Here is a 27,972-nt window from a genome sequence, read left to right as displayed (position 1 = left end):
GTTTGGTAAATTTTTGATTTAAATGATCATAATTATTATTTTCTTAGAGTGAAATTGTCCCAAGTTACCTACTATATGGAATGTCTAGCATTCCTATTGTTTTCTTTTTTGGTTTTTAACCCTTTCTCATCTTTAAAACAAAACAAAACAACAACAAAACCTTCTTGACCCTACAACCATGGGACATCTACCCTCCCTCCTTCCCTTCACAGCCAAACCACTTGAAAGAATTGCCCTTACTTTTGGTGACATTCCTTCACATCCTGCTCACTTTTCAAGCCACTGTGACCAGACGTCTACGTCTGAGATGGCTTCTGCTAAGGTCACCTGCCAAGGTCACCTAAGGACCATTGTTGCCAAATCTAGTGGCTACTCCTCAGTCTTCATATTTCTGTTTACAATAATACCTAATTTTTTGTTTTTGACTTTTTTTGGTGAAACAATTTAAAAAAAAGACTTTTAAGAGCAGTTTTATTTAGGTTCATAGCAAAATTGAGAGGAAGGTACAGAGATTTCCCATACTTTTCTGCCTGCCCCCAACCCCATGCAGCCTTCCCCATTATTGACTTCCCCACCAGAGTGGTACGTTTGTTACAAATGATGAACCGACAAAGTCTGTAGTTTACATTAGGGCTCACTCTTGGTGTCCTATATTCTGTGGGTTTGGACAAGCATTTAATAACATGCATCAACTGTCATAGTATCATACAGAGCGTTTTCACTGCCCTAAAACTCCTCTGTGCCCATCCACCCCTCCCTCCCATCTTGGCAGCCAGTGATCTTTTTACCGTCTCCACAGTTTGCCTTTTCCAGAACATCATCTGGGACCATACAGTATGCAGCCTTTTCAGATTGCTTCTGTGACTTAGTAATACACATGTAATGCTCCCCCATGTCTTTTCATGTCTTGATAGCTCATTTGTTTTCAGTGCTGAATAATATTTCATTGCCTGCATGGACCACAGTTTATTTATCCATTCGCCTACTGAAGGACATCTTGGTTGCTTCCAGGTTTTGGTAATTATGAATCAAGCTGCTATAAGCACCCATGTGCAGGTTTTTGTGTGAAAAAAAGTATTGTTTTCTCTTTTTTTGGTTGAAGACTACTTAGTGATATGAACACTTTTTACAATATATTAAATGAAATAGGCAATGACCCAATAATATGAAAGCATGATCCTAATATATGTGACATGTGCCTATTGATGTATATGTACTTATATTAAAGTGAGCTATATTCTAATATGTTAGGCACTGATTTGTTTGTTCGTTTGCTGGAACTACAGGTCATTAGGTCATTTTTTGTCTTCCAAATTTTGCTGCAATAATATTTCAAATTTTCTACTTCAAATAAGTTATTCTTTTATCATGAGCAAACTCCCCCCAGAATATGCACCCAAAATTACTTTTTTAAGGGTGATATAGATGGGCAATTTGCTCCCTTTTTAGCAGAAGGCTGTCTTCAAATGAGATCCTTACACCTGTAACTTATGTAATATTGTACACTAACTCTACTTCATTAAAATTTTTTTAATTAAAAATAAATCTATATTCAGTGAAAATATCCATCAAAAGGGAACACATAATAAAGATATTTTCAGGCAAACAAACAAAAAAATGAGATCCTACCCAGAATTCAATATATAAAAGAAATAAGAGGTGGCATTGTCACAGAGCACCTCGGCTTGCTGTGTACACTTAGATGTCGCTGAGGAACTGTTGGGTGTGATGCACACAGTTTTAGAACCATGTCTTAGAACCTTACTCTTTTCTGCCTCATTTACTTTAAAATTGAGATGTTATCTGCTGAAGCCAGTGCTTTCTGCCTTGGGATGGAGTTTGGAATCTAATAGTAATAGTGAAGTGTCAGAGCAAGCCTGGGTACTCTCCCCATCAGAGAACTCTGAGCACAGTTGTATAAACACAAAATCTTTGTTTGGGCATGTGTGTTTTCCTCACGACTGCCTTACACACTCAAATTACCATTTAACTCATTCCTCTGAGTGCCAGCTGAGTGCCATGCTTTCTGTCCCCATAGCTGTTGCACAGTAGTTAACGTGGTGATAGATTCACTCACTGCTTTCCAGCCGTACCTGTTTGCCATTTTCTTGCTCTCTGTTTTGCACAACTCTACTCCTTAGTGAGTTGTCATTTCCTGATGTGTTCTGGTTTTCAAAGCAGTCGTCATCATACTAGGAAAAAAATACAGATTGCAAAAATAACATTTCAGAGCCACAAAACAAATGTTCTTTCAATGAATGATACCCAAAGACTTTTGAGGGACGGGATGGCAAAGATGAGGTGTTTAGATGAGTCAGCTGATTAAAGAAAGAACCAGGGAAGCTTGGCACATAAAGAAACACAGATGATTTTGAAAAATTTTGACAATTTACTGTCTGTAGAAGCCACATAAGGAAGAAGAAAATTATCTCAATCTAGAAATGTAAATCCTTTTGTGTTCTTTTTTTGGGCCGCGTGGCTTGTGAGATCTTAGTTCCCTGACCAGGGATTTAACCTGTGCCCCTTGCAACAGCAACACGGAGTCCTAACCACTAGACCACCAGGGAAATCCCTAAATCTTTCTGTTTTCTAATATGATCTTACAGTACATATGGTGGTTGATACCAAAAATAAGTTTTAGTTGAAAATTTGGATCACATATTTCACTTATATTTTTTTCCTTAAAGATATGAATGCTTTAAGTACAAGACTAACAAATGCCTAAATGTTTTGCATTATTTCACTTCTTTGATTAAACATGTTCTTGGTCAGTTTTCTGCTTCTGATCTTTCTTTCCTCCAGATCTGTCTATATTCCTTCTTCGTTACTCTTCCTCCATAATAAAGGGAGTCTCCTGGCCTGCGGAGTCAGTTGCACACTCCTTGGCATGGTTCAGGGCTGCACGATCAAGCTCATTTATCTCATTCTGCTCCCCTTGCAGGAACCATGAAGGGACACCCAGCCAAACAGAACTACGTGACTTTCTCCAAGCCCAGGCTAAGTTCTCCTGCCCTGAGCTTGCCATATTCTCTCTGCTATCCTGCAAAATTATAAAATATTAGCAGTTCCTTATATGACAAGATTTAAAGATAAAACATGGTTCAGCCAGTACTGTGATGACCTGAAAAATGCATGTGTTGTACTGAAGGTCATTGTTTATATCTGAAACATGGATGATTTTGGTTTGTGTTGTTATGACAGATAAGATTGGTGTGGTCCAACTTGAGGAAGACAGAACGGAACAAAGTTGCTGGGTCTAGGCCATGTAACTTTCTAATAAGCAGAGCTGAGATAAGCATGTTGGTTTCCAACCTCCTTTCCAACACATCACACAGACTTTCAAATTATAAAACAAAACAAAATATAGTAAACCATGGGCCGGATCCTTGATCATTTTATTCTTAGATGTTGGATCTATGAGATGTTAAAATGTGTTTTGTTCGGTTGAAAGCATTCTCTGGTAGTAATGAGCATAAGAAAAAAATGGCTTCTTTTGTGAGACCAATTTTATTTTTACTTTTTGTGATTTTACTTTAATAAACTGAGTAGGGTTTGCTCTTGGATGGGTATCCTGACCCCCTACCGCTTTTTCCAAATGTGACAAATACCTGGTTCATTTATCTTTTACCTATTTTGGGTGGGTCCAATCTTTCTCCCATCTCAGCCCAACTAGACATTTTATATATGGTACTTCATTCCAAGTAAGGCAACAGATAGATAAACAGTGTCGGGTAGGTGTCTATATCTTTTCAGGACATATTCTCTGCTAGCCCTGTCGGCTGTGACCATGTCTTTGAAAAAGGAACAAGTGTATGAGTTTGATTTTAAATTTAAATCTCTGGCTGGCCCCACAGATCTAGGGAAAAAAATGCAATTCCAACTTGTATTACGTGTTCCATTTACTGAAACACAAGAGTGTATAAATGTGAATAAAGTCTAACTTCCTGCACACATATGATTTATGCATAAAAGTTTTGTGGCCAAACAGCTTAATTGTGTTACAAGTGCTCATACCTTACTTCAGCCCAGTTCCTTGCACATAGCAGATACTAACGATTGTTTGTTGAATTAGTGAACCAAGGTGACTTTAACGTTGCATTATCTAGTGCAGTGTAGTACCTCTGGATACTTGGTATCAAAATATAGTGGTATGGGTTTTCCTGGTGGTGCAGTGGTTAAGAATCTGCCTGCCAATGCAGGGGGTACGGGTTTGAGCCCTGGTCCAGGGAAGATCCCACGTGCCATGGAGCAGCTAAGCCCGTGCGCCACAACTAACTGAGCCTGCACTCTAGAGCCCGCGAGCCACAACTACTGAAGCCCATGGGCCTAGAGCCCATGCTCCGCAACAAGAGAAGCTACCACAATGAGAAGCCCGTGCACGGAAACGAAGAGTAGCTCCCGCTCGCCGCAACTAGAGAAAGCCCGTGCGCAGCAATAAAGACCCAACACAGCCAAAAATAAATAAGTAAATAAATAAATTTTAAAAAACCCCAAAAAACAAAATATAGAGGTATGTGGGGGACAATACATATAGTGTGGAAAGATGACAAAGTGTTGCTAATTGCTGAAGCTGGCTAATGGGCACTTAGGGACTCCCTTTACTATTCCTACTTTCATGGGTGCTGAAAATTTGCTTAATAAAAAGTTAAAAATAAAACCCAGCAAGAGTTGGTGGAAAAACAGGACACAGGTAACAGAGGTGGCTTGGTCCTTTAGGTCCCTAATTACACGTGACCCTGGGCAGGTCATATCTTCCTACCCCTCCGTCCACCCATCTAGACAACATACTTTCGACTTGTTCTCATGGTCCCTTCCAGAATCCTGACATTTTCTGGTTCCAAGAGCTTCAGCTTCTTGGTGCTGATTATTCCTGCCACCTGGTGGCAGAATCTGAGACTTCCTTGTGGAACAAGAGGGTGGAGCTGTCCTTTTTAAAGTTTATGAAAGAGGAAGGGGGGGAGGGTTGGCGTGGGGGTGGGCATAAGCAGCAACAAGAGCACCTATGGATGTATTTGTAACATTAATGGGATTGTTTTACCTCTGTTAGATTACATGCTTTGGCTTTTTTTTTTGATTTATTTATTTTATTTATTTTTATTTTTGGCTGCATTGGGTCTTCGTTGCGGTGCGTTGGGTCTTCGTTGTGGTGCGCGGGTTTCTCATTGCGGTGGCTTCTCTTGTTGCGGAGCACGGGCTCTAGGTGCGCGGGCTTCAGTAGTTGCGGCACAGGGCTTCAGTAGTTGTGGCTCGGGGGCTCTAGAGAGCAGGATCAGTAGTTGTGGCACACGGGCTTAGTTGCTCTGTGGCATGTGGGATCTTCCTGGACCAGGGCTCGAACCCATGTCCCTTGCATTGGCAGGCGGGTTCTTAACCACTGTGCCACCAGGGAAGCCCCCATGCTTGGGCTTTTTAGTGTTTTCAGAAGAACAATATCTCCTGGCTGAGGATTTCCAATAGAAACAATTGGGGTGTTTGTGGGTGTTAATTGGTGCCTGAAAAATGACTCTTAAAACACCTATATCTCTGCTTCTTTTTAAACTGGAGTCGTGGGAGCTATATAACAGGTGGCCCATAATTACTTCTTAGCTCATTGTTTCTTTCCATCTATTTAGCAATTCAGATTAATAGATAACTTAGTACACCGGACTCCTATAACCATGACTGTATTCTGAGGGCACACCTGTCCACTGAATGGATAACAACATTGTGGGTGTCGTGTATGAGTATTTCTAAACAATTTACAGCACACCACTTTTAATTTCTCTACTTAGTGTTAGTGGCTGAGTGTCCTAAGGGTATGATCTTGCACTGGGCTCCCTCTGGAGGCAGATCCTTGAGCCAGGAGTACACGGTGCCTGGGTTCTTTTCCTTACCTGTCTTTTTTTTAAAATAAATTTATTTATTTATGTGTTTATTTCTGGCTGTGTTGGGTCTTCGTTGCTGGGTGTGGGCTTTCTCTGGTTGCGGTGAGTGGGGACTACTCTTCGTTGCGGTGCACGGGCTTCTCATTGTGGTGGCTTCTCTTGTCGCGGAACAGGGTCTCTAAGTGCGTGGGTTTCCGTAGTTGTGGGTCGTGGGCTCTAGAGCACGGGCTCAGTTGTTGTGGCGCATGGGCTTAGTTGTTCGGCGGCATGTAGGATCTTCCCGGACCAGGGCTTGAACCCATGTCCCCTTCACTGGCAGGCAGATTCTTAACCACTGCGCCACCAGGGAAGCCCCCTACCTGTCTTTCTGATCTTGCATTTCCATGCTGTTCGAGCAACTATAGATCTACAGTGGCTGTTCCAGGGGGTACAGGTGGACAGAGGCCTTTTTAATTAATTTCTTCCTTTCATTCAGTTTCTAAACCATATAACTTCTAGAACATAGAAGTTCTGAAAACTGAAATCACCCTCCCCCGCCATCTATTTGTGGAGGGGGTCCCCTTCTATAGAATTTTAGCTGAACACATCGCCACCCAGAATGAAGGCTATGATTCTAGGCTTCCCTTTTAACTACGTTCTGGCCAATGAAATGTAAATAGAAGTGGAGCCCTGAGTGGGGCAGCTTGGGGTCGCTCCTTAAGAGATGGCTGGCAGGTCCTCTTTGTCCCTTCTATCTTCTTGTCTGTCCTGCTGCCTGGTGTGTGGATGGTTCCAGCTGGGACATGAACACCTGGGCCCCATCCTGGTGATGTCAAAATGGTGAACCGGGGGGCGGGGGGTTTGAGCCCCTGAAAACCTTGAGCTGTGCTACCACCTCCTGACTTACCTGCAGGAAACAAACTTCTCCCTTATTACTTTTGGTTTTCGCTTTTATGTGCACCTAAACTTACATAATATTTAGTAGGTACAAGACACATCATGAAACCCTTTGCAATGTTTTGTATCAGTATTTGATCCCGGACTTCCCTGGTGGCGCAGTGGTTAAGAATCCGCCTGCCAATGCAGGGAACACAGGTTCGATCCCTGGTCTGGGAAGATCCCACATGCCGTGGAGCAACTAAGCCTGTGCGCCACAACTACTGAGCCCGCCCACCCTAGAGTCTGTGTGCTGCAGCTACTGAGTCCATGTGCCATAACTACTGAAGCCCACGTGCTCTAGGGCCTGAGTGCTGCAACTACTGAAGCCCGCGAGCCTAGAGCCCGTGCTCCACAACAAGAGAAGCCACCGCAATGAGAAGCCCACGCACCACAATGAAGAGTAGCCCCTGCTCGCTGCAACTAGAGAAAGCCCGCGTGCAGCAATGAAGACCCCTCACAGCCAAAAAAAAAAAAAAGAAAAAAGAAGTCTGATCCTAAGAGTCCTGTGAGGTGGGTACCAGGATCCCTCTTTTTATAGATGAGGAAACTAAGGCAAAGAGAAGATTACTTGACTCAGGTTGCACAACCAGAAGTAGATGACATGGAATCTGAACTCAGACTGTCCAACTGCAGGCCATATTGTACTCACAGAGTTTGGCCCTTGGGCCAAGACCCTTTGGCCTTGGGAATGTCTAAAGACATAGTAGTGTACCTACAGATTGAATTCCCTTTCAATTAAGAAAGCCTGATTTGGACTCTAGACAAGAGTAGAAATGACAGAGGTGTTGAAGATTCCAGAAAGGCTTGTGGCAACTTTTAAACTCTATTTAGGTTCTGGTGGTCATTTCTCATGCCAGCACGGTGGCCTTCTGACCCCGTAGACTGGTTCTAAGTCAACTGTGCCCTTTAAATAACACGAATGGGCACTCCTGCATTTGTGGGCAGGTCATGTCTCCATGATGAGTTTGACATTCTTTCTTCTTCTAACTGTGCCTGCTCCACTCACTTGGTCTCTCCCTCCCATTGTGGCCCTGATTGAACAATGTGGCTTCCATTTCTCGGCTGCGGTTTCTCTACCGAGACTCAGCAACACTGTGCCAGGGGGGCCTTTCTTTCCACCTTCCTTATAGAAGCTGCTCTGGCCCCGTGTGTTCTGACTGGGTGACTGACCTTGCTGAGGGGGCACAGCTGGGCTTTGAGAACTGGGGCAAGGACGGAAACCTTCACCCAAGTAGATTTTGATCCTAACCTTTGGTTGGACGTGGAGCATATAGGTTTATGAAAGATGGGCATTTCCCAGCTGGCAAACGGATGTTGACAAGGATCCTGTGAAGTCGCTGTGAAGTTCTTTAATTCGTTCTAGGGCTTAGCATTACCTGGTGAGTTCTAGGGGGATAATGTACCTTGGGTGGAGGGCTTTATACTGCCAGCATAGATTAGATTGGTGATAAAAGTTGTTTATTTAATTTTCTACATATGTATGTGTGTGTGTATCTATTTTCACATCTTTGTACACCTTTAATGCAAACTTCCTGGAAGTGTCATCCATGCTATGCAGCCCAGGCCCCAGGCGTAGAAACTGGTTTTTAGCCATGCAGGCTAGTTGTGTTTTATCAACAGGTTGCCACAAAGGCCCACAGTAAAACCAGATAGTGGGCAAAGTGGACTAAGGGTCACCACTTTCCTTGCCTTGATTTATCTCTGTGTTTCTATACCGTCTCCTGAGAGCTGAAGGACACTTGCCTGATCTATCTCTGTGTTTGTTTCAAAAGTACCTGGTGTTTGGCAGAGGTGCTTTGCAGCTGTCCTGTGAGAGATACATGCTTTGAGAGATATGCAGTGGTCAGCCCCCCAGAGCTGGCTCTGACTTGACCACAGGAAGGCGCCTGCACAGATGAAACCTGGAGGTATCAAGAGCTACCTTTGCTCCATTACCGTGCTAAGATCTCCGCCGGAAGGTGGGATTTGTACTCTGCTAGGCACAATTCGTGCCGTGTGCAAAGGAGTGTGGAAGACTGCGCATGCCCCAGCTGCCCTTGGACATCTCCATCCTCTCCTAGAGCCTGATGACCTGTCTGCCTCCTAACCCTTGGAATTCCCTTACTCACTCCCTCCAGGGAGAAGGTGCCTTTAGAGCATGAGTTCCCCTTCTCCATTCTCTGGCTATAGAATAAAAGCCCATCTGGCTTGCACCAAACTCAGTTTCATTATTGGCAGCATGAGCCCAGGTAGGAAAGAACTCCCTGACTGAGCCAAGGGGGCTTTGGTTTGGCTACCCCAAGACGGAGGCCTTGTGTTTAATTCAGTAACAGAAGCAATCAATGTGGTGCATTCTGAGACCAAGGCAGGCCTTAAATGTTGCCATGGATGTCAAAGTCCCAAGGCCAGCAACAAAACTGGCCTTTGGGTCAAAGTCAAGTGTCAAACTGTCATTTGGACTTGGCACTGTGTAAATCTGTATTTTACCCCCTGGACTCTAAGCTGAGAAGGCAGATACTTTGTTCTCTGTCCTCTGCTGAATACTGTGTGCTCAGCACAGTGCCAGGCATAGAAGTGCTCAAGGACTGTTTCTGAATGAATGGAAAAAGGGCTCTCAAACTTAAAATAACAGATAAAGCTGTGTCTCTACAAGTGGTACAGGACTAGCACGGAACTACTTTCTCTATTTCTTTAAGAAGGTTACCTTATGTTTTAATATTTGAAGCCTTAAATGTCTAAGTGAAGGTGTTAGTAATACATCTTCAGTTTCAGTTGCTTTTCTGAGCTTCTTCAAGTGATCTAACCTTTCTGTATCCATTTCTCTGAACATGGAATGGAACTAGACTAGGACAACAGCCTCAAATAATAACTTAAAATTCCAAAATGCGATATAAAGAGATCACAGGCAGTGACTTAACATAAATCTTAGATGACTGCTTCTTGGAATATTGGTAAATTATCTATATGAATTGCTGCTGCATTGTGATAAAAATCTTGGGTTCCATGGTCATACCTGGGTTCAAATCCAGCCTTACTTTCTTTTTTGTTTTTTTAAATTTTATTTATTTATTTATTTTTGGCTGTGTTGGGTCTTCGTTTCTGTGCGTGGGCTTTCTCTAGCTGCGGCGAGCGGGGGCCACTCTTCATCGCGGTGCGCGGGCCTCTCACTGTCGCGGCCTCTCTTGTTGTGGAGCACAAGCTCCAGACGCGCAGGCTCAGTAGTTGTAGCTCATGGGCCTAGTTGCTCCGTGGCATGTGGGATCTTCCCAGACCAGGGCTCGAACCCATGTCCCCTGCATTGGCAGGCAGATTCTCAGCCACTGCGCCATCAGGGAAGCCCCAGCCTTACTTTCTTGAGGCCTCATACCCTATTACATGGGAACATAGCTTTCTTTACCTACCTAGCAGGGCTGTGTGATCAGTCTGGTGCCACACACAGTAAGTAGTCATTGACTTTTAGGTTAATTTTATGGTTTAGTTTGCTACTCGCTTGCTTGCTCTGGGGCATTTAGTCAATTTGTCCTTTTTTTTTTTTATTCATGTAATATTTTATTTACCGATCTCTCTGAAACATGCCAAAATTCATATGGCTAACGGAACTTTCCATGTTAAAACGTTGGTTAACACACAAATTCCTAACAAAAAATATTTTAATGTAGGAATCAACATGTGAACATTATATTTAGGTGGTAAAATTCAAGTTATAAATATAAGATAAATATCAAATAATATCATATTTTTGGTTTAATGGAGAACAGTTGTGACAGTCATGCTTAACACCTTGATTAAGTAATGAGAGAAATGGGTTGGGGTGTCGTAGAGGTATGCAAAAATTTAACAGTTCAAATAATCCTTAGCCCTTCTGAGAAAATATAGATGGCAAATATGTGGCATATATTTGTGTAATATGGTTGTTTCAATCCATTAGTGAGCATTCTGTTCATGCATTTAAAGTAATGGCAGATGTTTCTGAGCACTGAAAATTAGATTCAGAGTAAGTCTTTGCTCAACAAGTTAATGATATGATGAATCCCTTATATTTAAAAATAGAGTTTATGGAATCTAAAAAAAAAAAAAGAATGGTTCTGAAGAACCTAGGGGCAGGACAGGAATAAAGATGCAGATGTAGTGGCATGGATATATATACACTACCAGATGTAAAATAGATAGCTAGTGGGAAGCAGCCACATAGCACAGGGAGATCAGCTCGGTGCTTCGTGTCCACCTCGAGGGGTGGGATAGGGAGGGTGAGAGGGAGGGAGATGCAAGAGGGAGGAGATATAGGGGTATATGTATATGTATAGCTGATTCACTTCGTTATACAGCAGAAACTGACACACCATTGCAAAGCAATTATGCCCCAATAAAGATGTTAAAAAAAAACCCAGGGACTTCCCTGGTGGCACAGTGGTTAAGAATCTGCCTGCCAATGCAGGGGACACAGGTTTGAGCCCTGGTCCTCGAAGATCCCACATGCCGTGGACCGACTAAGCCCACGCACCACAACTACTGAGCCTGCGCTCTAGAGCCCGCGAGCCACAACTACTGAGCCTGCGTGCCACAGCTACTGAAGCCCACGCACCTAGAGCCCATGCTCCGCTACAAGAGAAGCAACCGCAATGAGAAGCCCCTGCAATGAGAAGCCCTTGCACGGCAACGAAGAATAGCACCTGCTTGCTGCAACTAGAGAAAGCCTGCATGCAGCAACAAAGACCCAACGCAGCCAAAAATAAATAAATAAATTTATAAAAATAAAGCAAAACAAAATATATAGTTTAAATTTATAAAGTTTAAGGTAAAGCATACTTGTTTTCATAGTTATTTTTAGATATAGAGACTACACTACCATATATAATCAGGTATACTGCTGTGCACAGTTAATTCCAGTTACCATATTTTGTATTTGCTGGTCATCAACAGCACAAAATTTATGCTCCAAAAGAAATATATCAATCTGGCAAAACGGTTACATTTAATTTTCTTTTAAAGACAGATTAACTAAATTTAAGGAAGAATTGGCTTTTCTTGATATCTCATTTTCAAATTACTGTTACAGACTTACCAGAGAGTAAGTTTTTATTTTGCCTAACATCAAACAATCTTCAAAAAGTTTCCAAGATAGAGGCATTCCTTGTTCCATTTCCAAAACTAAATAAAGGCTTTCTAACTGAAAGCATTTACATTCCTAGCCCTCTAAAGTAAACATTAAAAAAATGATCTCTTGGCTTCTGAATAGCCCACTTAGTTACATAAAGTGTTTTCTGTCCCAACACTTTCTCAAATTCAAAAGATATTTACTTCCTAAGAACATGACAGTCTTCATTTCAAAACATTCAGTCCGTTTCCATGGCAACACTGATGGGATTCCTTGGCCACCATAAGTCACATTAGTTGACTGGAATTTCTCAGTCTTCTTTACATCTTGAGCTTGGTCTGTTCTATACACAAAACAAACTAAATCATCTGTTACTTTAATACCCAAACTCCCATCAGAATGCCTGTATTTGAGAACCACACATGCCTTCATAGGGTCTGCGAGGTAGAGTTTCTCCACTGCGTGACTGAATTCCTCCTGTGTCTGGTACTGCGGCATCATGGGCCCGCGGCAGAACAGGAGAGGGAGGCAAAGCTACGGGCCAGAGGTGGCATGACGCAGCCCACCTACTGCGGCAGGGGCCCAGCCGCTCAAAGGTGGTGGCACCTCTTCGCCACTTTGTCCTCTTGTTGAAAGTTGGCATGTAAAAGTCAACATCTGTTTTGTGAATCTAATCTCTTCAAATTGCAATCATTCCTCCCCCCTCTTAACTATCATCCTTCTATCTATCTGTCTGTCTATCTATCTATCTATTTTAAAACTCTACAAATGTCAAATATTTTAAGGCCAGTTCTATCTAAAATTTTCTTTCAAGTTGCATGAGCATTACCTTGGAACGGTTGCATTTTCAAAGGCAGTATTCCAGAAGCCTCTGATCTTTCTGACCCTCTTGGTTCAGGTAACCTCTGGCTCAAGTCTTGGGTTTACGTAATCCTTAATGTGAGGTGATGGGCACTGGCTAGACTGCTTCTCCGTGAGATGTGCCTGTTTTTCTTGCCAGGCTGTGTGGGTTCACAGACCGGGTGCCGAGGAAAGCACCTGACCAGCCTGGGACTCGTTATCACACTGCCCTGGAATAATTCTCTGTCACCTCTGAATGCTCTGAACAGAGCTTTGAGTTGGCTGCAAGGAGTCAGGGCTACAGAACACTGATGACATTCTCCCCTCGTGATCTCTGTGAGCCATAGGCAAAAGGAACCTCTAAGGATAGAGACGTAAGGAGAAGTGGAAAGAGTCAGAGTCCTGTACCTGAAGGAGAAAAATTAGAGGAAGGTTTCTATTTATTGGATTTAGAAAAAAATACATTTAAACATGCAAGTATTCATGGAATATGACTTCTGTGAGCTTTCTTGAAGAAACACCTTGAGGAAGAACCAGCGAAACAAATGATAAAGGGAGAAATTTTGGCAAAAGAAGTGATAGCATGTTTTGAATCTTTTTAATGAATCGAAATCCAAAACAACTCCAGGGAGTAAGTTTCCAGAACAAATTATAAACATTACAACCTCTGATAATGTAGAAAAGATGATCAGAGCACCACTTGAAGGAGAAGGAAACAAAAATTTTGATGGTAGGATAAATATGCCAGTTTCCTCAACTTTTAATTTCTGGGAGCTGGAAGAGATTATAAGTAGCAGTGTTTAAGATAGAAAGGTAAACACTAAAAGATATATAGTCAGTTAAAATTAAGTGATGGAAGAGAAGGAAATAAAATAATGGAAAGTAGAAAATATAGAAATTTTGTGATTACTCACAATCTTAAGTTGGTTATAAAAGGAGCCATTAAAACAAACAAACAAAATATGTCTTCAGAAGAAATCAAACAAAAATTAAGCAAACCAATGAAAAGTTTTTTTTAAAAATCACATCAAATATGATGAGAGAAGCTAAGGGCAAGCAAATCTATTTGATTGAGTCAGATGGAATAACAGAACACAACCATATACTGAAAATGACTCAGAAAGGTAAAACACGCAGTGGTCATCATCTTAATCAATCAAGGCTGAAGAGAGGACAAAAAATTCCATTACCACGTCCAAAAAGAAGCCAGTGGTCGGGGTCCAATCTCACTCTCTGAAGGATGGCTATCTATGTACAAGTGGCATCGATTAACAAGGGAAACTGGGAGAAAAATCTAGAGACACATTTAGAAAGAGGTTCAGAGAACTCTTTCAGTCTATGACAAATCAAGTGGGAAAGTAAGGATAAAGGAAAACCAAAATGACAACAAAAAATAGGAATCTAATTAACAGCTCTTGGACTCCAATAAAAAATATAATATTATGGCCAAGACTTCTAGTTGTCCCCAACATCTATTCTTCCCCATTTCCTTTAGAAATACAGCTCTGAATTTTAGCAGGGCCTACGGTTTCCCAGAAAAAGGCATATTTCCTAAACCCCCAGTGGTTATGATGAAGTTCTGCCACTGTGATGGAAGCTATGTGCAACTTCTGGGAACTGTCCTAAAGCAGGGCAGTTGGTGGAGCTGATGCACCCGTTTCAGAGTGTTTTAAAATACATAAAATTAAATATATAGGATTAAAAGGAAGCCAATTATATTGAAATACAGTTATTAAAATATTAAAATTAATTTGTGATAGAATAACATATATGCATCTTTATTAACACTTTAAAAAACAAGGAAAAATACCCCAGCAAGGTCCAGTGACAAGTTCCAATAACCACTTTAATTTCAATGCCATGGATGTAAATTATGCAATAGATACGAATTCTTTTTTCTACTTGTACTTAGTAGCTCAATGTAGTGAGGGTCCTTTAGCATCTGTCACATACATTTCAAACACGGAGTTCAATCTCCTCTTGGTCTGTGGAGTAGAATGTGCCCCTTTCTCCTCAGCCTCATGGGAAAGGTTTCCCTGCCCACTCCCCACCTGATGTATCTCTTATTTATGAAGCCACCGTAAATGGATACATCTGAGAGAATATGGACCTTTTTTTTTTCTTTGTCATTGGAGGTCCTGGTTTTACTTCTGGTTCTGTCCATATTATCATCCAGTAAATCTCCTAGTCAGAGAACTCAAAAAATGCCCAAGAATAAAGGACTTGGCATCTGGTTCATATAGATTCTTGAAGTAAAGAGAAAATGAGTGATGGTTAAGCTTCCTGCTTAATTGTCTGAGGCTGATGTCATACGATTTTTCTAAAAGAGGTTGTATTTTTCTATCAGAAATGATCAGAGTCCTGGGTTATACTTAAAAGATGAAATGCAGATTAACTTCCAATGTAATTCTGGTGCCAGACCAGACAAGCTCAGGTAGGCTGGAGATTGATGGCTGCATGCAATGTCCACTTGTTTAGGCCATTCCACTAATGCGGCAAGATAGAGGTGCCATGAAGGCCAACCCTCAGCCCCACTCCTGATTCTGGTAGTCTGGAAGCAGGAACCTGGTAAAAACCATTAACGTGACCTCATTTTTATATACTCTGGTCACTGGCCAAATTTGGGACAAATTGAGTACCAAAAAGTAAAAAATGTGAACAATAACTGCAACTTATGTCAAAAAATACGACGGAATGATGGATGGATAGAGGGCAGCATAGATGAAGAAATCTGTGATAAAGGATAGTAAAATGTAACTTGTAGAATGTGGGTGATGTTCACTATGAAATTCTTTCAACTTTTCTGTATGTTTGAAAAATTTCATAAAAAGTGTTGGAAGAAACAAATAATGTTGGTAATTGATTATAAAACATTGAATAAAAGGGAACGTTAGTCTACAACGATACTCAAAAAAGAGAGAAAGACAAAAAAAGAGAAGTTCATTCTTTTCAAAACAATGTGGGGTAAGGAATACTGAAGAAATGGAAGTTACCATTTTGCAACTCCCGAAGTAATAATTGATCCAGGAAAGGGTCATCAATGGATGCAAAAACCATGCGGTGAAATGTGCTGGGGAACTGGATATTCACACAGCCTGAAGAATCACTGCTCAGATCACTTACTAATTAGAAAGAGAGAAATGTAACTTTATAATGGGATGGTCGACCTGTCACCACACTAACCAACTCATCACCAATAGTGGAGTTAAATTTCTCCAAAAACACATATGTATATGTTTTCCTTTTTTCACATGTGGTTTCCAGATCCTGGAACTAGCTGAAAGTCGTATAAATGTAGAATTGTACACTCCGAGACATCACTGCCCTTCTCCTGCTGGGTTGTCTTTCACTCTTATCTTAGTTTTTCATATTTGTACTTGATAATGTGTGATTATTTCAGCCTGGTTCCAATTTCCTGTTATTGTTTCTTTTGCTTTTCTTTGACTTAGGCTGTTGTTTGAATACTTGAAGACCCTCCCACAAGAACTTCTACTATATATTTGAGAGGGAGAGGTCTCAAGACACGCATGGAGAAGCTAATCCTAACAGCAATAATATGACAACATCTGGACTTCTTACACAGTGCTCTGTGCTTTCCCATGCATTGCCTCACCCAACCCTCTTTTCCCTTGATTTTCTAATAGTTGCATCTTTATCAATTTTTTAATATGTGAAGCCAAGAATTCTTCTCCCATTAAAAACCAGTTTTCTGGGCTTCCCTGGTGGCGCAGTGGTTGAGAATCCGCCTGCCAGTGCAGGGGATACGGGTTCGATCCCTGGTCCGGGAAGATCCCGCATGCCGTGGAACAGCTAAGCCCGTGTGCCACAACTACAGAGCCTGCGCATCTAAAGCCCGTGCTCTGCAACAAGAGAAGCCACCGCAATGAGAAGCCAGTGAACCGCAATGAAGAGTAGCACCCGCTCACCGCAACCAAAGAAAAGCCCGCACGCAGCAACAAAGACCCAACACAGCCAGAAACAATAAATAAATAAAATTTAAAAAACCAAAAAAACCCCACCAGTTTTCTATCTGCACTTACTGGTTGCTACTGTCTGAATGTTTGTGTCCCCTCAAAATTCATTATGTTGGGGCTTCCCTGGTGGCGCAGCGGTTGAGAGTCCGCTTGCCGATGCAGGGGACACGGGTTCGTGCCCTGGTCCGGGAAGATCCCACATGCCACGGAAAGGCTGGGCCTGTGAGCCATGGCCGCTTAGCCTGCGCGTCCGGAGCCTGTGCTCCGCAACGGGAGAGGCCACAACAGTGAGAGGCCCACGTACCACAAAAAAAAAAAAAAAAAAAAAAAAAAATCATTATGTTGAAATTCTAACCCCCAAAAATGATGGTATTAGGAAGTAGGGCCTTTGAGAGTTGCTTAAGTCTTGAGGGTGGAACACTCATGAATGGGAATAATTAGTGCCCTTATAAAAGTTAGCCCACAGAGATACCGAGCCTCTTCTACCATGTGAGGACATGGTAATTTCAAAGGTGCTGGCTCTAAACCAGGAAGAGGACTCACACTAGAACACTGACCATGCTAACACCTTGATCTTAGACTTCCAGTCTCCAGAAATAAATTTCTGTTGTCTTTAAGCTACTGAGTCTGTAGTATTTTGTTATAGCAGCCTGATCAGACAAGACACTGGTTCCATTTTTTGCCTCATATTCACTCTTGAACCCATGCCAAAATGCCTTTCATTCTTACCACACTATGGAAATCACCCTTGCTAAAGTAATCAATGGTTTCCATTTCCCTAAGTCCAGTTTTCATCATATATAGTGGACCATTTACTCCTTAAAATATTCTTGTCCCTGACTTCTGTGATCACATTTTGCTAGTTCTTTCCTACCATCTGTACTTCTCCTTCTCCTTTTCCTGTACCGTATAAGCCTTTTCACTCAACCCTTAATGTTACATATAGTTCCTTGGGGCTCCATCCCAAGCATTCTCATTCATTCCTTTAATAAAACTTACTGTGTACCTACTATGGCATAGACACTGTATTAGTTACAAGGCATTGCATTACAGTCCCTGTTCTCAGGGAGTTTAGAGGAAAAGCTGTCAATCATAAATTATTTAATTGATCATTAATTATAGTTGGTATAAGGACTATTAAAAAGTTCAAGGTACTACTTCTACGGGTTAACTGGAATAAACTTGGCTGTGTCTGACATTCCAAAGATGCAACCCATTTAGTCACAGGGGAACCGGAGGTGCTCTTATAAGGAAAACATCTTCCTACAGTTGAGAAAAAAATTAATAAACAAGGATAAAAATCCCTTTGAATTTCTCAGTCGAAAGTAAGATTCTTCTTACTCTCATTTCCTTCTCTGATTTGTTTTAGTAGGCAAATCTCCAGTCTGTCTGAAGGGATCAAAATTCAGATGGTGAGGGCTTCCCTAGTGGCGCAGTGGTTGAGAGTCCGCCTGCTGATGCAGGGGACACAGGTTCGTGCCCCGGTCCGGGAAGATCCCACATGCCGCGGAGCGGCTGGGCCCGTGAGCCATGGCCGCTGAGCCTGCGCGTCCGGAGCCTGTGCTCCGCAGCAGGAGGGGCCCCGGCAGTGAGAGGCACGCGTGCCGCAAAAAAAAGAAAAAAAAAAAGAGAAAAAAAATTCAGATGGTGAGGTGACTGTAGATTGTGTTTTGTTTATAAAAATGCTTTCACCATAGGCCACAAGGCTGGTGGTGGTCTTCTTTCTGTAGGCCTCCTGACTGTCAGCCAAAGATCAAAAGATTAAGAAATTTACGCTGTCTAATATTTATAATATACAAAAGCTATGAAGGATGTAATAACACTTGTCTGTGAAGCAATTTAGTCAGATTAGTCACTGAAAGACTTATTTCTAATATTTAAATTTATTTCTTAATTTTATTTCTAAAATTAAGAGCAGAAAACATGGCTTCAGCTTTTATTAAAGTCTATTATTAGAGTACTACAGAATAAGAAGGAAGAAAAGGGAAATAGGGAAGGAGAGATACAGGTGGTGTCAAGAGACATCAGACATTATTAATGACACCTTCATCTTGTAACTTCATCTTGTATTATCTTGAATAGCCCCTAAGCTATTCAAAATCCTGCTTTGCATTTGCAACCATTGGTTTATACAGTGGGTATTACAACTTGGGACCTTCCTGCAAGTTCAGTGAAATCGACTCCAAGTCTACTTTTGGTTCCTGCTTCAGCCACTCTCCAGCCCTCTTTATGTAAAGGAGTGTTTTAGGGAATCCCCTGGTGGTCCAGGACTCTGAGCTTCCACTACAGGGGGCCCAGGTTCGATCCCTGGTCCGGGAACTAAGATCCCTCAAGCCACAAGGTACGGGAGTGGGGAAGAAAGGTGTGTTTTATGCCAAAGCCTGAATCACCTGCAGGATAAAGCCTGAGTCAGTAGTGCCTACCTGATTCTTATGTTATTGTGGGGCGTTACGGTCATTTATTTCTAAGTATTATCCTTACTTAGAACTGGAGTATTTTATACCAGTCAGTTGCACATTGTTATGTCATAGGCATTTGAATTTGCTCACAGTTGGAAGAAATTTGCTTTTTGGTGATTTCTAAAGTCACCTTGGCCATCAAGCACTTCTTTCCAGGGAGTACTAATTAAGTAATTAAGTGCTAGAAACACATCAAATAAACTTAACAGTGTATAAAAATTTTAAAAGAAATTCATTTGATTAAATAGAACATGAATCAAAATGAACCAGAATATCTGTAAATAACTTTCTACAGTGCTTTGAAGAGAGACAGATGTTGAGGGCCGAGCTCTCCAGTGTGCTGGAGACCTCAGGGACATGAGGTTTTACGTTCAGTTGACATGGTAACAATTCAGATCTGCATGTTGGCATCTCTCACAGTTTTTCTATCAGTGGATTCCAGTATTTGCTATGAGAAGAGACAGACTTCACACCTGGAGTTGAAAATTTGGTTTGGCCTGCACCAAAACAGCCTCCCCACGTAAATGGTTTAAATAATAGTTGCTGATACTTGAGCACTTGCTAGGTACTAGTGCTTTACATTAATCTCCCAAAAGTCTTATGATGCAGGGTATTAGTACCTATTTTGGGATGAAGAAATAGGCATAGAAGTTAGGTCACTTGCCTAAATGGCGGACCTGGCAGCCTGGCTTTGAAGCCTCAACCCAAGGGGTTTTTTGCCCTCCTCGTAATGACTTAGTATGTAGCTTTCAGTCTCAGTGTCTGTGCCCTGCTGTCACCCTCACTTTCCCACCCACCCACCAACTGTCTGGCTTTTTTCAGGAGCTCACCCCTTTCCTCCCTCTCCCACTTCCTCCTTAACAAGAGGCCCCTTGCCATCTGCAGCCAAGGTCAGAACCACATACGCTATGGTCAGTACTTGGAGCACAGCAGACTACTTCTTACTCCCACGTGTGCTTTTCTAAATTCTTCCTTTCCCACTTCTTTCTTCCCTCTTCCCTGACCTCAAGACCTCATGCTCTGCAGGGGAACAAGGAAGCGGCTGTGTGGGTCAACAGAAAGCCTCACATTTGCTGGCTCCTAGACATATCTTCTCTTGACTTTATGCCCTGCCTTGCTGACTCCAACATAACCTGTGCCTAAACCTTTGCTCCCCAACTGCTTCATCTGCCTGGGTCTGACCAGTCCTCAATTAAGCAATTAAGTAATTAAGCAATTACTTTGTTTCAAACCTCCCTGGCTGCGCAAGTCAGACCAGTGCTCTCTAACCAACTTCCTCCTTGTAAGTGTTCCCGAAGTGAAGGACTTGAGTGGATGAGAAACTCAGAATGCAGTAATGAGAATTAGAAAAATAAACATTCTTGGGGCTTCCCTGGTGGTGCAGTGGTTAAGACTCTGCACTCCCAGTGCAGGGGGCCCGGGTTTGATCCCTGGTCCGGGAATTAGATCCTGCATGCATGCCGCAACTAAGATTTCGCATGCCACTACTAAGGAGCTTGCGAGCAGCAACTAAGGAGCTGGTGCGCTGCAACTAAGGAGCCCTTGAGCCGCAAGTAAGGAGCCCGCCTGCCGCAACTAAGACCTGATGCAACCAAATAAATAAATACTTTAAAAAAATTATTTAAAAGCTAGCAAACTTATAAAGTGATGTGACGGACAGGGTAAAATGGTACATTTCCAAAGCTGAGCAGGTCAGCAAAATAAGGCAACTGGGTGGTCCAGAAGGGGAGCTGTTATGCCTCTCTTGGCCCCTTTTGGACTGTGACACTTTTTCATGGTGCAGAGAGCCTTATCTCATATTAATGGGTAAATACTGAGGCAAAATGGGGTTGTCACTCTCCCAAAGTCCAATTCCAAGGTAACTGCCATTATTTGACCTGTCTTGCAGTTCCTCAGAAAATCCCACTCACAAGGCATGTCTTTATTTAATCTGAGTTAGAGTTCACCCAGTGCTATTTTCCTGGGGGCAATCGTTTAAGGTAGGCGGCTGCCTGAGGTGGTGATAACAGTTGGAGAAAACGAGATAAACAAAAATTTAAAGGAAAGGCTGGGGAATGAGATATCCATAAGGGACTTTGAAACGCTCTGATATTCCTGGGAAATTAGAAGCCCAGGGACATGCCCGGAGTCATGTTCATGCTTGAGAAAGACCTGAGAAAAATCAAAGTTCTCATCTCTGGCTGATGTTGAAACTCAACAGAAGCAGGGAGTAAAGTAAACATAGAACTGTAGCCAGCTTGCCTGAGCACTGAAGGCAATCTCCCCAGCAGGCACCCAGAGCCCTCAGCAAAGCCTGGGAGATTTATTGGTTCCAGCCTCTTGGGAATTTATATCAGATCCTCAAACTAACTGAGCAGAGACTTTAGTGGCCACACATGACAATAAATGCAGACTACATAAAATCATTTCAGTTAATCCACTAAAGAAACAAATAGTAACAATAATGACAACAGCAACAAACAGCAACAACAATAAAGCCTGGAGAAACGGGGATGTATCTGTTTTCCAGAATTGCCACATTATTTTTTGTTTTTTTATTAAAGTATAGTTGATTTACAATGTTTTGTTAGTTTCAGGTGTACAGCAAAGTGATTCACTTCTATACATATATTCTTTTTCAGATTATTTTGTTATACGTAATTAAAATATATTGAATATAATTCCCCATGCTATACAGTAGGTCCTTATCGTTTATCTATTTTATATATAGTAGTCTGTATCTGTTAATCCCAAACTCCTAATTTATCCCTCCCTCCCCGCCCTTTTCCCTTTTGGTAACCATAAGTTTTTTTTTTTTTTTTTTAACATCTTTATTGGCGTATAATTGCTTTACAATGGTGTGTTTGTTAGTTTCTGCTTTATAACAAAGTGAATCAGCTATACATATACATATGTTCCCTATCACTTTCTACTTGCATCTCCCTCCCTCCCACCCTCCCTATCCCACCCCTCTAGGTGGACACAAATCACCAAGCTGATCTTCCTGTGCTATGCGGCTGCTTCCCACTAGCTATCCATCTATTTTTTTTTTTAGCTATCTATTTTACATTTGGTCGTGTATATATGTCCATGCCACTCTCTCACTTTGTCCCAGCTTACCCTTCCTCCTCCCCGTGTCCTCAAGTCCATTCTCTATGTCTGCCTTTTTATTCCTGTCCTGCCCCTAGGTTCTTCATAATCTTTTTTTTTTTTTTTTTGGATTCCATATATATGTGTTAGCATACGGTATTTGTTTTTCTCTTTCTGACTTACTTCACTCTGTATGACAGACTCTAGGTCCATCCACCTCACTACAAATAACTCAATTTCATTTCTTCATTAGTTTGTATTTTATGTCTGAGTCTATTTCTGTTTTGTAAATAAGTTCATTTGTATCGTTTGTTTTAGATTCCACATATAAGTGATATCATATATTTGTCTTTCTCTGTCTGATTTACTTCACTTAGGATGATAATCTCTAGGTCCATTTATGTTGCTACAAATGGCATTATTTCCTTCTTTTTTATGGCTGAGTAATATTCCATTGTATATATGTACCACATCATTTTTTACCATTCATCTGTTGATGGACATTTAGACTGCTTCCCTGTCTTGCTATTGTAAATAGTGCTGCTATGAACATAGAGGTACATGTATCTTTTTGAATTATACTTATGTCCAGATATACGCCCAGGAGTGGGATTGCAGGGTCATATGGCAACTCTATTATCATGTATTTTCTGTGTCTTAATTTACCTGTGGGGAAAAAAAAAGCATCTAGATAGCTCTAGCCAAGCTTGTCCTGAGCTACGTGAAAACATACTCAGTTATCTGAGTTTGATTCATGCTGATCTCCCTGATTAATGTGTTGAAGAAACAGCACTCTTCCAACCTCAGAACTTCAAAGAATCTGGGTTCAAAGTCTATGCCAACATTCCAGCACTTATATGACCTCCCAAATTTTGAGCTCCATTTAACAACCTCCAAACCTGACTGGCTCACCAGGTGAATCATGGAGTGAGCTGGCCTTCCTCCATGTTTGTGTAGAGTAGAGGCACAATTCCAGTCTAGGGCTGTCTCAGGACATTCATAAGTGGGTCCTACCCAACCGATGTCAGAGCAAGGATGGGCCCTGTGCCTCTAACGGCCACTCATGGCAAGATCAATGTTTACTCATGGGCAGGAGAACACTTGTGCTGGGATTCTAAGGGACATGCTTTAGGAAAGAGGTGCGTTCAAAAACTTGCCTGGGGGCTTCCCTGGTGGCGCAGTGGTTGAGAGTCCGCCTGCCGATGCAGGGGACACTGGTTCGTGCCCCGGTCCGGGAAGATCCCACATGCCGCGCAGCGGCTGGGCCCGTGAGCCATGGCCGCTGAGCCTGCGCGTCCGGAGCCTGTGCTCCGCAACGGGAGAGGCCACAACAGAGAGAGGCCCGCGTACCGCAAAAAAAAAAAAAAAAAAAAAAAAAAAAAACTTGCCTGGATTTTCACCGTTAGAAGTTCTGAGTTTTATCCCACCTCTCCTGCTGTCAATTTCATCTCTTCCTTTTCTCTGGATCCTTTCCCCTTCTTTGAGTTCGAAAAAAATCTTTCAGTTGCCCTATTCTAAAAAAACTTACCCCAAAGATAGACTCTTGGAATTTGTGGTATTTGTCAAGTGAAGAAAAGATTTTTCTTTTTAAAGTGATGGTGAAATAATTGAATGTCCATGTAGAAACACAGAAAACTTGACTCTCATCTTACACTATACATAAAAATCCGTTTCAGAGGGACTAGAGGCCTCAATGTAGAAAGCAAGAACAAGTTTATAGAAAATGTGAGAAGGTATCTTCATGATCTTGCAGGGTAGAAAGTGATTTCTTAAACAGGATATATAAAACAAACACCTGATAAATGGGGCCGCAATATAATTAACTTTTGTTTATCAAAATGTTAAAGAGCGAAAGACAGCTTCAGAGTGATAGAAGACTTTCATTTTGAAAGAGAACTCTTCCGAATCAATAGGGAAAAGACAAAATCCAGTAGAGAAAATAGACAAGAGACTTGAGCAAGTATTTCATAAAGTAGGAATCTAATAGCCAATAACACAGGAAAATTAAAATCAAACCTCCCTAATATATGACTATATACCTACGAGAATCACTGAAATTAACAAACCCGATAAATGTTGTTGAGGCTATGAAGTAATAGGAACTCACACTCTGTGGATGGGAGTATAAACTGGTAAAACCACTTAGGAAACCAGTCTGGAATTATTATCAAAGTTGAAAGTGTGTATGTATTCCCAATGACATAGTAATTCCACTCCTACGTATAACCCCAAAATACAAGTGTTATTCACCAGGAGACACGTACAAGAATATTCATAGCTGCCTTTGTTATTTTGAAGTTCCCCAAAGCTCCAAACTTAACGAGGCAAAGTCCACTGACAGTAAAATAGATAAATTGTGTAGTATTGACAGAGAATACTGTGTATCAAGGAAATTGGATGAACTCTGGTTACACACAGTACTATGGCTGAATCTTAGAAATATAAAACTGAGCAAAAGAAGCCAGATACAAAATGATTCATCTTACCTAATTCCATATAAATGTTCTAAAGGAAGCAAATAATTTTTCTTGAGGTTTTCTACTTATATAAAGTTCAAAAACAGGTAAAGGCAGTGTTTAAGGATTCATAATTAGAAGTTAAGGCATAAGGCAAAACGGCGAAGTAGTTACCACAAAGTTGGGAACCTCGTTATGCCTGAGGGAGGGGGGCAGTTGAACAGAATGTGCAGGGCAGGGGTGTCCGAGCTGAGGGATGGCAATGTCCTATTTCTTGACCTGGGTCGCACTTTATAATATGTTGTCTATTTGGTTTTATGTGTTTTTCTGCATGTCATAATTTACAATGAGAAGAAAAACCCTGCCTACAGTTTCCATCTTGCCTCTCCCGAGCCTGTCCCTCTTCTCTCCTCTCCTCTCTGCCAGGGGAATGTCCTTTCTGTCCTCGTTTTCTCCAGTCTCTTAACTCCCACTTATAACACAGACTGTCCCGGCCCTCAGCCCCGGTCACCAGTAATATCCTAATTAGCAAATCAGATGAACGTGTCTCTTCCATACCGTGGAGGGGTCTTTGCTGTTCACCTTGTGGTTCTCTTTCCCCTCTGCTTCCCCAGACCTTCCCTCCTCTGGTTCTGTCCTCTCTCTCCCTCTGGCTTCTCTGTTTCATCCTCTGACTTCTCTGACTCTGCTGCTCCTGAAACACTGGCACTTCCCAGGTTTCCCTCCCAGTGGTCTCATCCACACCCTGGCCACCTCTGTGCTAACAGCCCCCAAACGTACAATGTCCCCTTCCAGGCTCCAGGTGCAGGTGTGCCTAAAGCGTCCTGCTCCATTTATATCTGTATCTGGATGTTCAGCATCATAATTTCAACCAGCAGCCTCAAAATGAAGTCATTCTTTTCCTTGCTCCAACCCGATTCCTAGATTTCCTATCTACGTAAAGGGAATCACTTCCAAGTGGATATCTCAAGCTAGAAATGTGGACTTTAACCTGTCCTGGCACCAAGAGCTACTGTTACTATGTTCACACTGTGCTAGGCACTTGCTACGGTCTGAACGTTTGTGTCCACACACCATGCCCCCCGCCAAATTCCTGTTTTGAAAATGTCATGCCCCGCATGGTGTATTAGGAGGTGGGGCCTTTGGGAGGTGATTAGGTCATGAGGGAAGGGCCTTCATGAATGGGTTTAGTGCCTTTATATAAAAGACCCCAGAGGACCTCCCTGGTGGTCCCAGGGAAGTGGTTAGGACTTGTGGTTAGGACTCCATGCTTTCACTGCTGAGGGCACGGGTTTAATTCCTGGTCGGGGAACTAAGATCCAAAGCTGTGCAGTGCGGCCAAACAAACAGACAAAAGCCCAGAGAGCTCCCTTGCATTTTTGGCCATGTGAGGACGGGGCCCTCACCAGACATAGAATTTGCTGATGCCATGATCTTGGACCTCCCAGCCTCCAGAACTGTGAAAAATATGTTTCTGTCTATAAGCCACCCAGTCCGAGATATTTTGTTACAGCAGCCTGAGTGAACTAAGACAGCATTTTTAAAAACATATATTACATGTATTTTTTGCATATATTACAGAGGAGGACGTGGAAATATTCGCAGGCAGAGCAGCTCTGACTCCTCACCCTGACTTCTGCCCAATTCCACGCAGTGGCCTCTTAGGAGCACAAGTACTTTCCCCCTGCGTCAGTTTCCACCGCCTCTAACCTACTTCTGATCATCACACTAACCTCCTAACTGGTGTCCCAACCACACACAAATCTCTTTCCATTTTTTGTCCATCTTTAACAGGGCTAGTAGAGTCCTTTAATGATTTGATAGTGTCGATTTTTTTTTTTTTGGCTGCTCTGCGTGGCTTGCAGGATCTTAGTTCCCCCACCAGGGATTGAACTTGGGCCCTCAGCAGTGAAAGTGTGGAGTCCTAACCACTGGACATCCAGGGAATTCCCGAGAGTGTAGATGTTGATTGCTTTCTTCTCAAATGCCTAGGCCACGTGATCTGACGCCAGCCTGCCCCCTTTCCCTACTCCCCAGCCCCAGGTCCGCATCTTCTCTACCCCAAGCACACAGGCTGTTTCAGGCCCCTGGGCCTGGGTACAGACAGTTCTCTTTATTTGTGATGCTCTGCTGACGCCCCTCCCTGTTCAACTGGGAAATCCCTGCCCACCCTTAAGCTCTAACTGATGTTCTCCGAACATCTGTGATGCAAGGTTAGCATATTATTCCTTCTTGAACTCGTCTCCCTCTCTAGCAGTGGCCACATCCAGGGGGCAGTTAACAATCTTGCTGAGTAAATACGTGTTTCTGGAAATTCTCGTTGAAGGAGAAGCACTGGACGAATAACCTGGTCAGCGCTTGTTGGTGCTGGTGTGTGGTACTCTGCGGGGTTTGAGAGGCACTGCTCTGCACCCTGAGGCCTGGAGATGCTCTGCTGCGGGAGAAGAGTGTGAGGGATAGAAAACAGGGCGGCTTTCAGCGGCTCTGTGTCTTGCTCACTGAGCATGGGCAGCCAGCTGCTGGCAACAGGCACCCTTCTCCACTGCAGATGCCTTTCTCTTGCTGCCATATTCACTTTGACCCTTTATCCCACTCCAACCCTTCCATTCTTTTGAATCAGAAAAGGCTCCCTGCTTTATGCTTTTTTCTCACTTATGATGGCGATCAGGATATGCCACTCCAAATATGCCACTTTGGCTTAAATATGCCATATTTAAGCAGATAGAGGAAGAGCCGAGAGCTCTTTCTGTGTCTGCCTTTTCTCATTTGCCTTCAGTTCAAAATAATTCTTAGAAGATATCTCTTCTCTTCCTCTATCTGCTTAAAAACAGGGCATAATTTTCCCTCGTGCGAGTGTTGCCCTCTCCCATAACAGACAAAGAACAACCATAGTCACTGGAGACAGAGATGGCGAGGAGATACCTCATGGTCAAACCTTATCTTCCAGTAGTTACCTCCATATATTTCCTCATCACTTTCCCACAATTTATTTGCCCTAAGAGCCCAACCACTCTTTCCTTTGTCTAGTCACTTCTCCACAATTTAACTCCTTTTTTTTTTTTTTTTTTTTGCGGTACGCGGGCCTCTCACTGTTGTGGCCTCTCCCATTGCGGAGCACAGGCTCCGGATGCACAGGCTCAGCAGCCATGGCTCACGGGCCCAGCCGCTCCGCAGCATGTGGGATCTCCCCAGACCGGGGCACGAACCTGTGTCCCCTGTATCGGCAGGCGGACTCTCAACCACTGCGCCACCAGGGAAGCCCTTATCTCCTTTTTAAAATAGTATATAAGCCTCTGAGTCTTACTGCTTCTTTGGGAT

The 27,972-nt window shown here is 42.5% G+C and overlaps 1 protein-coding gene and 1 long non-coding RNA gene across 2 annotated transcripts in view; one reads left to right on the top strand and one right to left on the bottom strand.

Moving 5' to 3' along the window:
* LOC117198592 (uncharacterized) overlaps positions 1–27,972 on the top strand; it is a 342,215-nt gene that overhangs the window by 159,398 nt on the left and 154,845 nt on the right. The gene's annotated exons all lie outside the window — the stretch shown is intronic.
* Positions 1–27,972, bottom strand: part of SLC28A3 (solute carrier family 28 member 3) — a 59,134-nt gene that overhangs the window by 28,731 nt on the left and 2,431 nt on the right. The window contains exon 2 of the mRNA XM_004285363.3: positions 2,094–2,192. Within this exon, the coding sequence (XP_004285411.1) occupies positions 2,094–2,192 (99 nt within the window). The remainder of the gene's footprint in view (positions 1–2,093; positions 2,193–27,972) is intronic.

This window comes from Orcinus orca, chromosome 6 (genome assembly GCF_937001465.1).
Source record: "Orcinus orca chromosome 6, mOrcOrc1.1, whole genome shotgun sequence".
Lineage (NCBI taxonomy): Eukaryota > Metazoa > Chordata > Mammalia > Artiodactyla > Delphinidae > Orcinus > Orcinus orca.
This window is presented reverse-complemented; position numbering and strand designations above follow the sequence as displayed.